The sequence below is a fragment of the Pollicipes pollicipes genome, unplaced genomic scaffold (genome assembly GCF_011947565.3).
Source record: "Pollicipes pollicipes isolate AB1234 unplaced genomic scaffold, Ppol_2.1 Scaffold_4295;HRSCAF=5057_pilon_pilon_pilon, whole genome shotgun sequence".
Classification (NCBI taxonomy): domain Eukaryota; kingdom Metazoa; phylum Arthropoda; class Thecostraca; order Pollicipedomorpha; family Pollicipedidae; genus Pollicipes; species Pollicipes pollicipes.
Genome location: NW_023596461.1, coordinates 38781634 through 38795546, shown reverse-complemented (window position 1 = coordinate 38795546; position 13913 = coordinate 38781634). Strand labels below are relative to the sequence as shown.

Below are 13913 nucleotides of genomic sequence, written 5' to 3'. Positions count from 1 at the left end.
GGCGATGTACCAACCGACTCGGTGACATGACACGGCCACACTGACAGACAATGTACCGTCCGACTCAGTTGCGTGAGAATGGCCACCCTGGCAGACAATGTACCATCCGACTCGGTTGCACGAGAATGGCTACCCTGGCAGACAATGTACCATCCGACTCGGTTGCATGAGAATGGCCACCCTGGCAGACAATGTACCATCTGACTCGGTTGCAAGAGAATGGCCACTATTCAAGTCTACGTGTTCTGTCTGCCCAGACCAGACACGAGCGCTGCGAGACGGCAACTGTATTAACCCGCGAAGCGAGCGGGCGGCGCCGACCCCGGCGGGCGGCGCCCCAGGCAGTACACCGCCGGTCGGGGCAGCGGCGTACCAAAGTGCAGCAGCACTGGCGGCGCGAGCAGGGGCGGCCTCAGGGGTACGCCAGTAACATCATGATACACTATCACCTGGCAGACAATGTACCATCTGACTCGGTTGCAAGAGAATGGCCACCCTGACAGACAATGCACCAACCGACTTAGCTACATGACAACGGCTAAGCTGGCAACCAGCTGAGCACATGCCTACGCGGCAGCGACTATGTCGAAACACGGTCAGCTCAACGCTTTGGGAAATTCTTTGTCATGCCGACAGATAGTGTGACGAAGTCTTGGTTGCATGGCATTACACACAAGGGGAGGTGACTTGGATACCACGGCAGCAGTTGGATGCTACGCGCTTCCAGCCGTGAGACCATTTAGAACATTTCGTTTGTCACAAAGGGTAATGCATAACCTATCACAACACATAGTAGAAAACGTGAGACTAGTGAGGAACTATCGCTGCCTCTCGCTTTACACATATCACGCTGATCCATGCACAGGGCATCGAGCGCTAATTGCCTGCGCAGTGGGCTGTGTATTATGCAAACCGTCCGCTGTCCATCAGCAGCAGCGTTGCTTTTTCTTTTGTTTGTAGTTCAATAGTGCAGAAAAAGGAACAGTATGGCGGTAAGTCGCACTCGCAAAATTTATCTCCTCACCTTATTTTTAGTTTCACGATGCATGCCAGAGATAGCCACCACGTAACGCTGGCGAGCCATGTAGTAACGCTAAGTAACCACGCGGTAGCGCCAGTTAACCATGTAGTCGAGGGTGCCGTGATCAGTGCGCACGTGTCGCTCGAGCGCCGCTTACCGAAGAAGACGAGCAGCGCCGACTTGCCCGTCCTCGAGTGCATGCCGTTCGTGCCGTTCATGAGCGCGTCCGAGATGGTCAGCGGGTTGGGACGTCCGTGGCCGGCCGGCTCGTATACGCCGTCCTTGTAGGCGGGCGGCAGCTTCCGCAGCAGCGGCCGCTCTGTTAACAGCCGGGCGCGTCAGCAGCGGCCACTTGTTAACAGGCGGGTGCGCCAGCAGCGGCCACTCTGTTAACAGCCGGGTGCGTGAGCAGCAGCCGCCCTACGCTCTGTTAACAGCCGGGCGCGTCAGCAGCGGCCGCTCTGTTAACAGCCGGGTGAGTCAGCAGCAGCCGCCTTCGCTCTGTTAACAGCCGGGTGCGTCAGCAGCGGCCGCTATGTTAACAGCCGGGCGCGTCAGCAGCGGCCGCTCTGTCATCAGCCGGGTGCGTCAGCAGCGCTCGCTCTGTCATCAGCCGGGCGCGTCAACAGCGGTCGCTCTGTTAACAACCGGGTGCGTCAGCAGCGGCCGCTCTGTTAACAGGCGGGTGCGTCAGCAGCGGCCACTTGTTAACAGGCGGGTGCGTCAGCAGCGGCCGCTCTGTTAACAGGCGGGTGCGTCAGCAGCGGCCACTTGTTAACAGGCGGGTGCGTCAGCAGCGGCCGCTCTGTCATCAGCCGGGCGCGTCAACAGCGGTCGCTCTGTTAACAACCGGGTGCGTCAGCAGCGGCCGCTCTGTTAACAGGCGGGTGCGTCAGCAGCGGCCACTTGTTAACAGGCGGGTGCGTCAGCAGCGGCCACTTGTTAACAGGCGGGTGCGTCAGCAGCGGCCACTTGTTAACAGGCGGGTGCGTCAGCAGCGGCCACTTGTTAACAGGCGGGTGCGTCAGCAGCGGCCGCTCTGTCATCAGCCGGGCGCGTCAACAGCGGTCGCTCTGTTAACAACCGGGTGCGTCAGCAGCGGCCGCTCTGTTAACAGGCGGGTGCGTCAGCAGCGGCCACTTGTTAACAGGCGGGTGCGTCAGCAGCGGCCACTTGTTAACAGCCGGGGGCGTCAGGGCTCCGCCCCATTGTCTGACGCCCGCCCCGCCGCAGCCGCACGGGGCTCGCGGCCGAGGCTTCACTCACAAAGCGCCGGCTCACCCGCAGGTAAACCATCACGCCCATCAACACATGCAGTCTCCCCAAATCCGCAGCGACCGGCTTGACAGATAATAGTTTTAATGGTGTGGCCGCCAATGACCTTCGATAATGCATGTGTCGTTATTGGCTGTTCCGTCTCGACACGTGTCAGCACGCTTTCACTTGCGGGTCTCAGTGACCGTGCTGATATGACAGCGGCTGGAGACGGGAGGGCGGTGGCGGAGGGTACAGGGAGAAACGGCCAACTGTCTCTAGCTCTCGAAGAAAACAAACAAAACTGTCATACCGTTACATGCAGGGCAGCATTGTAAACATCACACTTACGCCCCTCCACACCTCCAGCCCTTACCCATTCCCGCCTACGAACCGAGCCCCCTCTCATCCCCCATCCCCTCCCGTTTCCCAAACGAGCCGTCTTTACACTGCGAGCAGGACAAACTTGCGTGCGTACATACGAGACGTCATCGCTAACGATTTCTCCGGAGATCGGACACGAGCGGCATGCACCAGCAGAGGGCCGTCACCGGCCAGCACGCACCCGAGGCGCCCAGGTCCGGGTGGCCGATGTTGTTGTACCAGCCGTCGTGGGTTGCGTACTCCACGTGCCGAAATGGGTAGCCCGTGCACGACTGATCGTCGACGGCGCAGCCATCTATGAGCCAGTTGAGTAACTTAATCTTCTCGTTGCGCTCGACACCGCTGATCCACGTTGACGGTGATGGCTTGTCGACTGCGGGGATGACGTTTGGTGATAACCGTTGAATCCGAACTCGAGTCGTATATGAGCGGACTGCGGCATGCTTCATCAACCAAACCTGTTTTAAATCAAGACTTGCATGCATGCGATATTTCGCGGCATTGCATGGATTGCATCCTGGCCAAATGCCTCCGATCCCGGTTTAGTGTGTGGATGTAGTGGATGTATCACGAGTATCCAAGCCTGTGTATGTGTAGACATTCCACCTGCCGTTCGTCCTTCTTTCTTCAGCAACTCTTTCTTGTAAATCCTCACCATCGAGAAAAGATGCATGCATCAGCCATGAGGCGCAAGTGTCCCCTGGCGGAGGCCCCCCCCCCCCCCCGCAGAGCGCCCACAAATACCCGGAGAAGGGTTCCCTATATGGGGAAGTCTAATTAATTCAGATTTCCCAGATGCATGCAGCCTTGTTTCACCATGTACTATTCTCCTTCATCCCGAAGCCCTGAAATGATCACTACAGGCCGCATCAGTGTAGGTACGTCTCAGAAAGTTTGAATGTTTTAGGAGGTGGGGGGGAATGGTGCCAATTCTGAAGTCAGTTCTTGCCGTGCTTCACATAGATAAGACAGCTGCTGTTGCCTTATTCCTCGGAGAAAACCAGGGGAATGAAGATAGTTCTTAGAAGATAGAAGATAGAAGTTCTTAATAAACTTCTGTCTGCATGAATAATGTTCCTCGCTAATGCACTGGACAACTTACGTTATTCTTGCAATGCTTCGCCGTGAGGTCGACGTAAAAATTTTTCAACAAGTGAGTGCCATGATCCCCTGTCCCCCCCCCCCCCATTTTCCACGCTCCCCTACCCATTACCGGCCGAAAGTCGTATAACTCAAACCAAGCAAACACATCTTCGGGCTAATTGCACTTCTCATTATTTCTATGCCAACATCTTTATGTCAATGTGCTTGGTGCTAAACTCGCTGCTGAATTCACGTTCAGTTGTCACATGGCGGCCATCGCATAACCGCAAAACGTTATCAAAGTGTACGTGGTAACGTCAGGGCAAGGACAATCATTATTGCTGACGGACGATGTAGCTATAGCATATCTTGCTGACTGACTACCTAAAATTATATCTTATTATCCTCATACGGAGGAGTCCAATCATCTGTCTACAATGCAACGGAACACGCAGGTCTTTTCGTTCGGTTTCCTCTCCCGCTTTTTTGTTAGTTCTGCCCAAAAGGTTTTCTCCGTAATCTCCGTAAGTTGACGATCAATTAATTGCCTCGCCGTATCGTACACATGCTGGCGTAGAACGACTCTGCAGGACACGGGAGCAGCTTACCCTGCTGTGTCCGCGCCCCGGCGGCCAGGGCCAGCACCACCGTCAGCAGCCTCAGCAGCATGTCCGTCCGCACGCCGCTGCGCCCTTGTCCTCCCGCACCGTGCACCTGTAACGATCGCAGCGGTCGGCTTATGGGATGCGTGGGATGCGTGGCGTTTCAACGCGCAGGAAGTGGCAACGGATGCCTTGCGTTGTACCGATACCATCACGGTCAGTGAATTTAATAGGGAGGCACCTTTGCTGTGTTGAGCCAGAGTAACAGGGGGCAAACTAGTTATTTAGTTTCATCCGATTAGGTATTTTTTTTCTTCGTGCTGGCGTACAACGATAGTAGACCATGGGCGGATGCTGACCTGCACAGCATGTCGGCACCCAAAGCAGTTATAGGATGATGGGAGTTACACCTATAATAGTAGGCAGTACAGGTCAAGCAGGAGACATGGGTGTATGCGGATGTCTATCGATTAACGCGACACAACATATGCGAAACGAGGACATGATAGTCAATTATTTCCATTTCTAAGATATGACCTAACTTAACTTTAGATGGACTGAATTCCATGCATTTGATAGAGAACCACCATTGTCCGGTTGGACGTGACACAGTGCCTAAGTCATCGACGTTTAGCTCGCATGTTTGACCACGAGCACACACTATCGGGCGCGTCAACGCAAAAAGCGGCCGACATGACCCCGACAACGAGGTCATCAGTGGTGACCTATAAACAGTACGGTCCTCAAGCCTCTTCATCTACAGTACGCGTAAAAACGCCGAAGCCTGACATGCTAAACACTCTGATGACATGTGCTGTGGTTCAGATGCCATTCATAAAAAAAACATCACCAAGGCTTCTGGGGTCCAAAGGCTTCAATTGTTGGTGGTCAGGAGGCATGTCAGCTGCTGTTGGCCTTAGCTGTCGGAGGTGTGCGAGCGTGTGTTGCCGTTGGCGGTGGATCTCACCTGTCGGAGAGGGTGTGTGCGCGTGTGTAGCCGTTGACGGTGGGTCTCAGCCGTTTGAGGGGTTTGTGCGCGTGTGTTGCCGGTGGCGGTGGGTCTCACCTGTCGGAGTCGTGGCCGGTATGCTGTCGGCACGTACCCAAGAGCCGGGCCGACCGGTGGCGGCGGGCCGGGCGGTCTCAGTGAGCGATGCCGGCGCCGCCCGTCCGTCCGTCGCCCGGACGCGGGGCCTGATAGCTGCCCGGGTGTCAGACGCCGCCGCCGCAGTCATCCCCACATCCTCCGCTCCGAGGCAAGGGACAACATGGGGCGGACAGGCGCCGGCCATATCGCGGATCTATCCGGTCGGTGACATCCGGCGCCAGCCGCCTCTGCCGGTGATGGCTGTGCTCGCGTTGAGGCGCCGCCACTGTGCCCCGCCTCTGCCGGTGATGGCTGTGCTCGCGTTGAGGCGCCGCCACTGTGCCGCCTCCTTTCTATTGGCGTGCTCAACACGTTTTCTGTGGCCACAGGACACCAGCCAGCGCCCTCACGAGCACATCGAACCTTGAAACGTGGACTCCGATGCAGTGCTGGGAAAAATGTTGGGTTGTCTAGAAAGGCACACTTTTTTCCTTCGACGAAAAGCTTTTCTTTGGGTAACGTCCGCTCAGCGGTCCTAGACTGGTGAATGGCATACATGATGGCGATACCATTCAAACTTTGGGATAATTCCACGCAAACCACAAAAAACATGCTCACTACCGACGATGCATATGCAAGAGTGAAATTACCACACATTTTTAGATTGTGATGCGCATGTGAAATATAGCAGAACTTCAAGCGAGCGTTCGCACAGGGCTTACGGAAAATCCGGAAATGTGAAATGCAACTTGGAAAGTTTCCTCCCTCCCACTCAGCGTCATTCTAGAAATTGTTGTCATACCCAACGTAAGTACCGGTTCATAATCCTCCGCTGTTATTTTTGTGAATGGCCCATTACTGTGTAGCAGATTTCTGACTGCTTGCATGATAACTAATACTAGTGGAGAACTCGCTGGTGCCAGTCTTGCTCGCGAGTCCAACAAAGAGAAATCTTGTCAAACACAGCTTCTATTTTCTGATCACTTACACGCACCAACACTTACAGCACAACGTCCACACACACAACCAACAGCGATTTTGCGTCTTTCAGCCCGGGACAGTTGGAGCCGTTTTACGGTCACCAATGATGCAGTTTATATATATATATATATATATATATATATATATATATATATATATATACGGTGCGCGTCGGAGCTGATTCATGGTCGTAGAGTCCAGAAATGACGTGATATTAACCAATGAGAAACGAGTACGGCATCGTCTGATGGTCGCCTAAACCACTAAAAAAGAACGGACCGCCTTGCGATCCCAGAACTGAGTGATGCGACTGGCAAGTGGTGAGACGCCGAAGGCGACTTTTGAAAGGATTTTGGAAGCCAGACATACTTCAGATTCCGATGGAGCGGATGGAATGCGGTCAGTTTAAGACGTCTCGAGGCTTATATGGTTCTTGAGGCAGTTACTGCCGACAAATATAACCTTGTTACATAACAGCGCGAAGTCCTTTCGATAAAAATTTTGGACAAGTATTTAACATTTTCGTCGTTCTCATTGGTCAATGCGAGCATAACGTGAGTGCAAATTGTAACACTAACTTAAGACAATTACACAGTCGATATGTATTCATAAACCTTGCATAAAACACTACATAGTATCGCTTTATCATACTACATCCTTAAATAACACTATTGAGGAGTAAAACTCGCTCCATCTCTATTCTCGGTCAAATTTCTTAGGCAGAAGGGAAACTTGTTACGCTCGATAACAAGCTGCAGCGAGCGCGTACCTACTGGCACAGTGGAGTTAGTTTCGTGGTGTTAAATGTAATGAAACGTCTTATCAATGTAAAGCGTTAAAGGGGGTGTTCCACCTTAAGGTGGGGTTTTGAATTCAAAGAGCCATCATAAGGACCTTCTGACGCAGTTCACGGCCATGCCCTTTCTAAGATCCAAAGCCATCTGGTTCCTGAGTTACACACCCTCAAACGTGGGAAAGGCTTATTGGGAGACTACTTCAAAGTCACATTGGCACTGATGTCGTCATAGAAACGTCATACGATCGGCCTTATATTACAGGCTGCTTTCTGCTTATGGCCAAAATAACATGACCGTTGATACATTCGCAAAAGCGATGATGCGGCACGTATGATACAATCCACAGGAGGTAATTGGCAGTCAGTAAGGTTTCGCTGCTGAATGTGCGTCGCGAACGTAAGGGCGAGCATTTTCGGATTGTGCGGCACTTGTTGTCAATGGGGAATTTTTCTCTATTTTTAGGCCATGGGTCAATGTCATGAAAAGGGCGTCACTGTCTGCAAAAAAGTGCGGCAGCGAGAAAACAACGGCACTCCCCCGAATGGTATGAAAAAAGAAGACGCGACGCCAAATCCGCCCTTTTTTCTCCTGCTGGCCTTTTTTCTTCTTTTCAGACAGCTCGGTTGGTGCATGGTGCACCGGAGCAAAGAACCTTGCGCGCGTTTATGGGTTAGCAATGCATTATAACATTAGGGAAATATCACAGTAGTTTTAGATATATATTTGACTGAATATTTAACACACATTGTACGACAAGCTCAAATCTTGAACAAAAACATTGTGTCCTACATATACAACCTCTTGAGTTGCATTGCCATGAAACCCGGTTGAAGGTTTTAAAGGGAGGTCAGGGTGAAATGCAGTGCCATAACCGAAAATTTGTGCGAAAATTGCAAGAAAACCTGCAGTTTGGTAGTCGCGCGGGCGGTGCAGGTGTGGGGGCACACTTATTTCACATTAGTTTGTGAATCAGGCGTTTGAAGTCGGTGTGATCACTGGTGGTGCGTGCCAGCGGCTTGCATTGATCTTGATGTGATGGGGAGTGTGTGTGCGAGGTTTGTACTCCTGAGAGAGAACGTTGTTTTGGTATTCTTTAAGTCTAATGACTCCCAATAAAATATGATGTATCGATACCTGCCTCTATCTTTAGGTTTGCGTTTGAACATGACATGATAGTGATACCAGCAAACTGCAAGAAACACTAGCACCCATGCTGCAGGGGTGTTCAAAGGCAGTTTGCTTCTTCATTATGATTTTGCCACATTTCGAACCTACTGAGGCATTACAGCATGTCATTAACCCATTGCATCCCATTATGCTAGCAATTCATCTTGGCAGTAGGGGCAGGTCCGCACGACTCATTGATGTGCATGCTTGGTGTGAAATCGCATCATACGGATTTGCAAAATTGCATTCCCCTTAAAAGTTCTGAAAATATAGGGCTGTATTTTTATGAATGCACATACTACTGTGTAAACAAATTTTGTATGCAGGCAAGCATAGCTTGCGAGTCGTCATTGTCAAAGTCACTGCCACTTGTGTGAGATGCTGGGTGCTGAGAAAGGTGAAAAGTATTGCTGTTGGCTTCTTGGATAGCACTTAATGATACTTTTATCACGAGCCTTGTGTGCACTGGTAGCTTCATCACTTCCTTGCATTTCGCCCATGTAACTATAACGACGTGCACTTGTCACTTCTCCCGTCTTGTGCAAGGTCAGCAGGTTTGCAGTGTCATTTCACTACACGTAACATTTTCTTGTTGTACATGTGTTATTACTTGCGTGAACGATATTTTTGAGTGAAGCATCCGCATGGCTGCAGTATGTTGCATGGCTGTGGAAGCAGGAGGCGTGTTTGCATCTTTGTCACCTACGTTTTGTGGATTCCCAAAAGAGACTGAACAAGTGGTGTCACTTATTGATTGTGTGCTTTGCTGAAAGTGACTTGTTTGTTGTATCACGTGTTTTTGGCCATTCATGCGTCAGATGAGGAGGTAATACAAGACTGCACGCTTGACCCACCTTTCCATGAAGGAACTTATTATGAGAGCAGCAGGGATTGCAGCACAAAAACCGTATCATGGCTATTATGCCATGCCACAGAACACATGGGCGTAGGAACAGAGGGGGGGGGGGGGGCAGGGGGGGGGGCAGGGGCAGGGGGGGGCATGGCACCCCCACTTTTCAAGGTGAGGAGGCCAGCAATGTTAACTCCCCCCCCCCTCCACTTTTCAGATTAAGGTTGCATTTGGCTTACTTTTGCACAGCATTAAACATGAATGCCGAATTACCTAGTTCACCAGGCATCTCCTTTAAGATGCGCCATTTTTTTCGTTCGCTCATTGGCCATTGCTTAGAGTGTTACAGTCGCAAGACCCACACCGCACGGCTCGGAGACTGCAACGCCGCTGCGTCGAGACTGTTGTTTTTATCACTTGCGATTGCGCATGTTCAGCACCATATTACGTAGTTTTCTTATCGGTAATCAGCTCTGACAGGATCTTAAGCATTTTTAGACGAACATGGGTAATCCATGTTAATACAAATTAGGAACCCATTTCATCTACAATCTACCGTCAGGGAGAACTGAATATCTCTGAAGAACACAGAAAAGCACGGAACTGGAGTCTATGTGATAACTATCGGACTACCTACGGTAATCAGGGATGTTGTTGCGTCAATGAGGGTCCCTGTGCTGATCTCGGGCTAACTGCGCGGGCCAGAAGGCCTCCCGTGTCAGGGGTGGGAACAATGTAATATGGTTTATCCTTCTAATGGCCTCCGGAGCGACCAGAAGATCCCGCCCCGTGCCACCAGAATGATAGAAGACGCTTCACGATGGAACGGAATGGCCCTTCAGCCCTTGACCGGAAACGGTTGTGTACGCCTGATATTCTACTCAAGAGGCTCCTTGCCCGGAAGGAAATAAGGGGTCTCATTATTGTTGAGTAGAGTGAGGCTCTCATTATTGTTGAATAGCGCGGGTCGAAATGAATTAAAAAAAACGAGAGCGGTCATGTCATGTTTGCGTGAGAACGTTCATTTTTCAGAATGTATTATTGAAACAAATTACATCAAAAGGCTTGAACATGCCCACTCGTGACTTTAAGAGCTAGGACAAGAATGGTCTGGGTTGCAACTTTCGTAAAATCGAAAAGTTTCGGCCACTGCAAGTGCCACCAGACGGCGGGCGCCGTGTTAATCTGTCTTCTGGACAGATAATATCTGCGAAAACACGAAAAAATTACGTTCATTCTTCCAGTTCAACCGACAGATTCCAGTCCCACTTCGGGGTGCTTTAAGGGCCAATCCGTTCTTTTCATCAGTCTAAAAATTGCACACGTGAAATATGCGCTCCGACCGCCTTATAAATGCATGATTTGATGCCATGAAACGTCCCAGGACCCTTTTTCATAAACTTCGTCATTTTCGTACACCTTTTGGCCACAACTTAATATTAGCTGCTAGGCCGACGCTGCGCGGCCTAAGGAGACTGCAATGCCTGGGGGCGGGGCTTTTGTTTCTAATATTTTCGAGTGCGCATGCTCAAAATTTAGTCGCATAACTTGCATTACTAGTCGATTAAAGTATTTAAAGATAATCATTTCAGAAGCGTCATAATTTTCATCCACCGGTCGGCCACGACTAAATATTAGCTACTGGGCTAACGCTACGCGGACTATGCAAACTGCAACGCCTGGTGTCTAGGTTTTTGTTGCTAAGATTTGCGAGCGCGCATGTTAAAAATAACACGTTACAAAAATCGCATCACTTATCGATTCTGACTGAATGGTGAACAGTTTCGGACAAACATGGCTTGGCCATGTAATGCATATTGTTGACCACTCGATCTGCAATCACATTTTCATCTTCAAATTTGGATCAAACATATCGACCTACAATCTACCTTCGCGATGTCCTTAATGTCTGTAGAACCCAGATAAAAGACTTGACAAAGCTTCTGAATACTATCGATTTAGAAAGAACCAACTAACCATGTGAATTAAGAGCGCCGGTGATTTCTTCCTTGCAGTTGTTCAACGCCTGATCTCTGCAGTTTATTGACCTCAAAATGCAAACAGAATTGGGCTCACGGTAGCTCCTGGCTTCTGTTCTCGTTACAAGGTAAAACGAACAATAAGACGAAGAAAACCGTGCCACTTGTTAACAAGTAAGCTATATCCGGAGATTCTGGGAGGATCACCATAAGATGGGCTTTTGCCAACCTTGTGTTCCTCCTTGGCAAGGCTCTGGCTGCGCCTCTGCCCACACACAAAAGCGAATCAAATCGTATACGTTGCATGATGGGCAATGAAGTGTCCGTTGGGCTAATTCATACCTAAGGCGGACAGCTTCCCGGAGCCTATTTTTCTGCGATGGTGTGGTGTGAGTGAAGATAATTCGGAAAAAGATACTGCTGTAGGTGTCCAACACGTTTTTCATTCACCATGTAGTAGTAACGCTGGTCCGAAGTATGCAACAAAGCAGCCACACGATCAGTTCGTAGTCAGTCATGGGGGATACATCCGGGCCAGGGCAGTGCCCACCGACGGCGGACAGGAGCAGGGCCCAGATAAGGAACATATGACAAACAATATACCGTGTGGCAGAGTCGTTTTTGAACCTTGGAAGCTTACCAATATTTACAAATAAGCTTTTCCCATCATATCTACTCAGCGCTGTTTTGGCTCCCTCGTAGCTATTAACAAGGTTAGACATGTGCTTCCCAGCTCCACAATAAAGTCCCTAGTTGAGTCACTGGTCTTCCCTCACATCAGATATTGTTTACCTGCATGGGTCCCAACAACAGCCGTTCAGCGCCAGCGCCTGGATAAAGTTATTAACTTCGCGGTCAGAATTGCTGCCGGCAAACGCAAACGAGACCACATCACGGAATCTCGAAAACAGCAAAATTGGCCAAATTTCGACAAGACTGTCACCCACCGCAACTGCACAAGTTTGCATCGCGCCATTTATGTGCCTGATGGCCCTGGTGTCAGTAATCTGATCAGGCGCCGATCTGAAGTATCTCAGCGGCACACCAGAGCCACCGATGACGAAACTGTTCTGCAAACGAGCGCTAAAAATACACCCTAGCTTAGAGTGCGTGAAAAGGGCATTTCCCTATCCAGCCGTAGCGGCGCGGAATCGCTTCCCTGCTGCCACGCGCCAGTGTAAAAACTTAACTGAGATCAAGGGCAAAGCAATGTCTTTCATCAGAAAACTTACCTCAATTTACCAACTGGCGATGATGTGCAGGTGCTGATTAAAACACAAGTCGATCATGTTTTATAACATCGTACGTGCATCGCTGGCGTTGCGTCTCATTTGCAGGTATTGCGTGCTCCGTGTTGATCTATGTAGTATGTACTGGCGCGGCGCTAGAAAAGCCTCTCGCTGGATTTCCCCCAGGTTCGCAATAATAATAATACTAATAATAATATCTGATGCTTATCACATCTTCCAATGTGAAACATTCCCTTAAAAAAGTTCAGTTCCTATTCCATTGTGGTAAGACGACACACACTGACATGCTTGCCAACGCACCAACGGAAATGAGACATAACATCACACGCATTCCCTAATAAGAATTGTTACATTCAGTGTGCATTTGTGACAACTGGACGCCCTTTTCATCGCAGGCTTGCACACTCGATTTCTTCAGTACAGACGAAGTGTCAGTGCACAGCCTGAGCGGTATGGCTGTGTCCGAGCACAGGCCCTCTTCTGGCGAGAGTGCAGGCGAGTTCACTAGGTGGGCGACGGCCGGTGAGGAATGCTGGCGCGACGCGGCGCGGCTCGACTCGGCGGCCGGGTGCGGTGCAGGGCGGCACGCCGGCCGGGCAGAGCAGCGCGGGACGGCGGCCGGGTGCGGTGCAGGGCGGCACGCCGGCTGGGCAGAGCAGCGCGGGACGGCGGCCGGGTGCGGCGCAGGGCGGCACGCCGGCCGGGCAGAGCAGCGCGGGACGGCGGCCGGGTGCCGATTAAGCACCTGCGCTCGCAGCGGCGGCCGCTACGCTCTCCAGTTGAGTTAGTTAATGCGCAGTTGAATAGTTAACTAGATGTTCAACGTCTGAGCCCCTTTGCTGTGAGTTCCGAAAGGGAACGAGAGGGTCGGTCCCAGAAGTTGTTGGTAGGACCACACCAACGTCCCGTGCCAAGACAACTGATGGAATGCTATACTTGATATACGCAAGATGAACATGAAAGGGCTATGAAGAAATTATAAACCGCTTGATAACCCGCACCTATTCCCTTTAGATTGCCTCAGAACTCTTCAACATCTCCATGTCACTTCATCAAACATCTTCATCATAGTTTGTCTCAGAAATATGTTGATCGCCTGAAGACTCGTGACCGTCTCAAATCCCATATAAATCGAGAGGTCCCAGATCACCTTGGGGCTTTGAGATGTGTAGACATCTCCAAGATTGCTCCCGCCTCCCCCCCCCCCCCCCCCTGCCAGGTGAACTAACTCCCAGAATCAGCAGGAAGCCAGGTATCAGCTTCCGCGAAAACAAAATGGTCCATAACCACCCATACCCTTTTTCAATGCCCATTTCAAAAGTATTGTCCATTCCCGACTGTCCCAGAGCTCCGATTCTTGAGCCCCCCCCCCCCCCTCCGGTTCATCCCCGATTGGTTCGGAGCATTGCCCGCCCCGAATGTCTCAGACAGTCAAAATCAAGCCGGGTTTTCTCGATT

The 13913-nt window shown here is 50.9% G+C and overlaps 1 protein-coding gene across 1 annotated transcript in view; it reads right to left on the bottom strand.

Annotated features, from left to right (window-relative positions):
- LOC119097515 (dual oxidase 1) overlaps positions 1-5514 on the bottom strand; it is a 78355-nt gene extending 72841 nt beyond the window's left edge. Inside the window, exons 1-4 of the mRNA XM_037220548.1 lie at positions 5411-5514; positions 4351-4456; positions 2841-3032; positions 1179-1340 (exon numbers count right to left, since the gene is read on the bottom strand). Of these exons, the coding sequence (XP_037076443.1) occupies positions 1179-1340; positions 2841-3032; positions 4351-4411 (415 nt within the window). The 5' untranslated portion in view covers positions 4412-4456; positions 5411-5514. The remainder of the gene's footprint in view (positions 1-1178; positions 1341-2840; positions 3033-4350; positions 4457-5410) is intronic.
- Positions 5515-13913: the final 8399 nt, after the last annotated feature.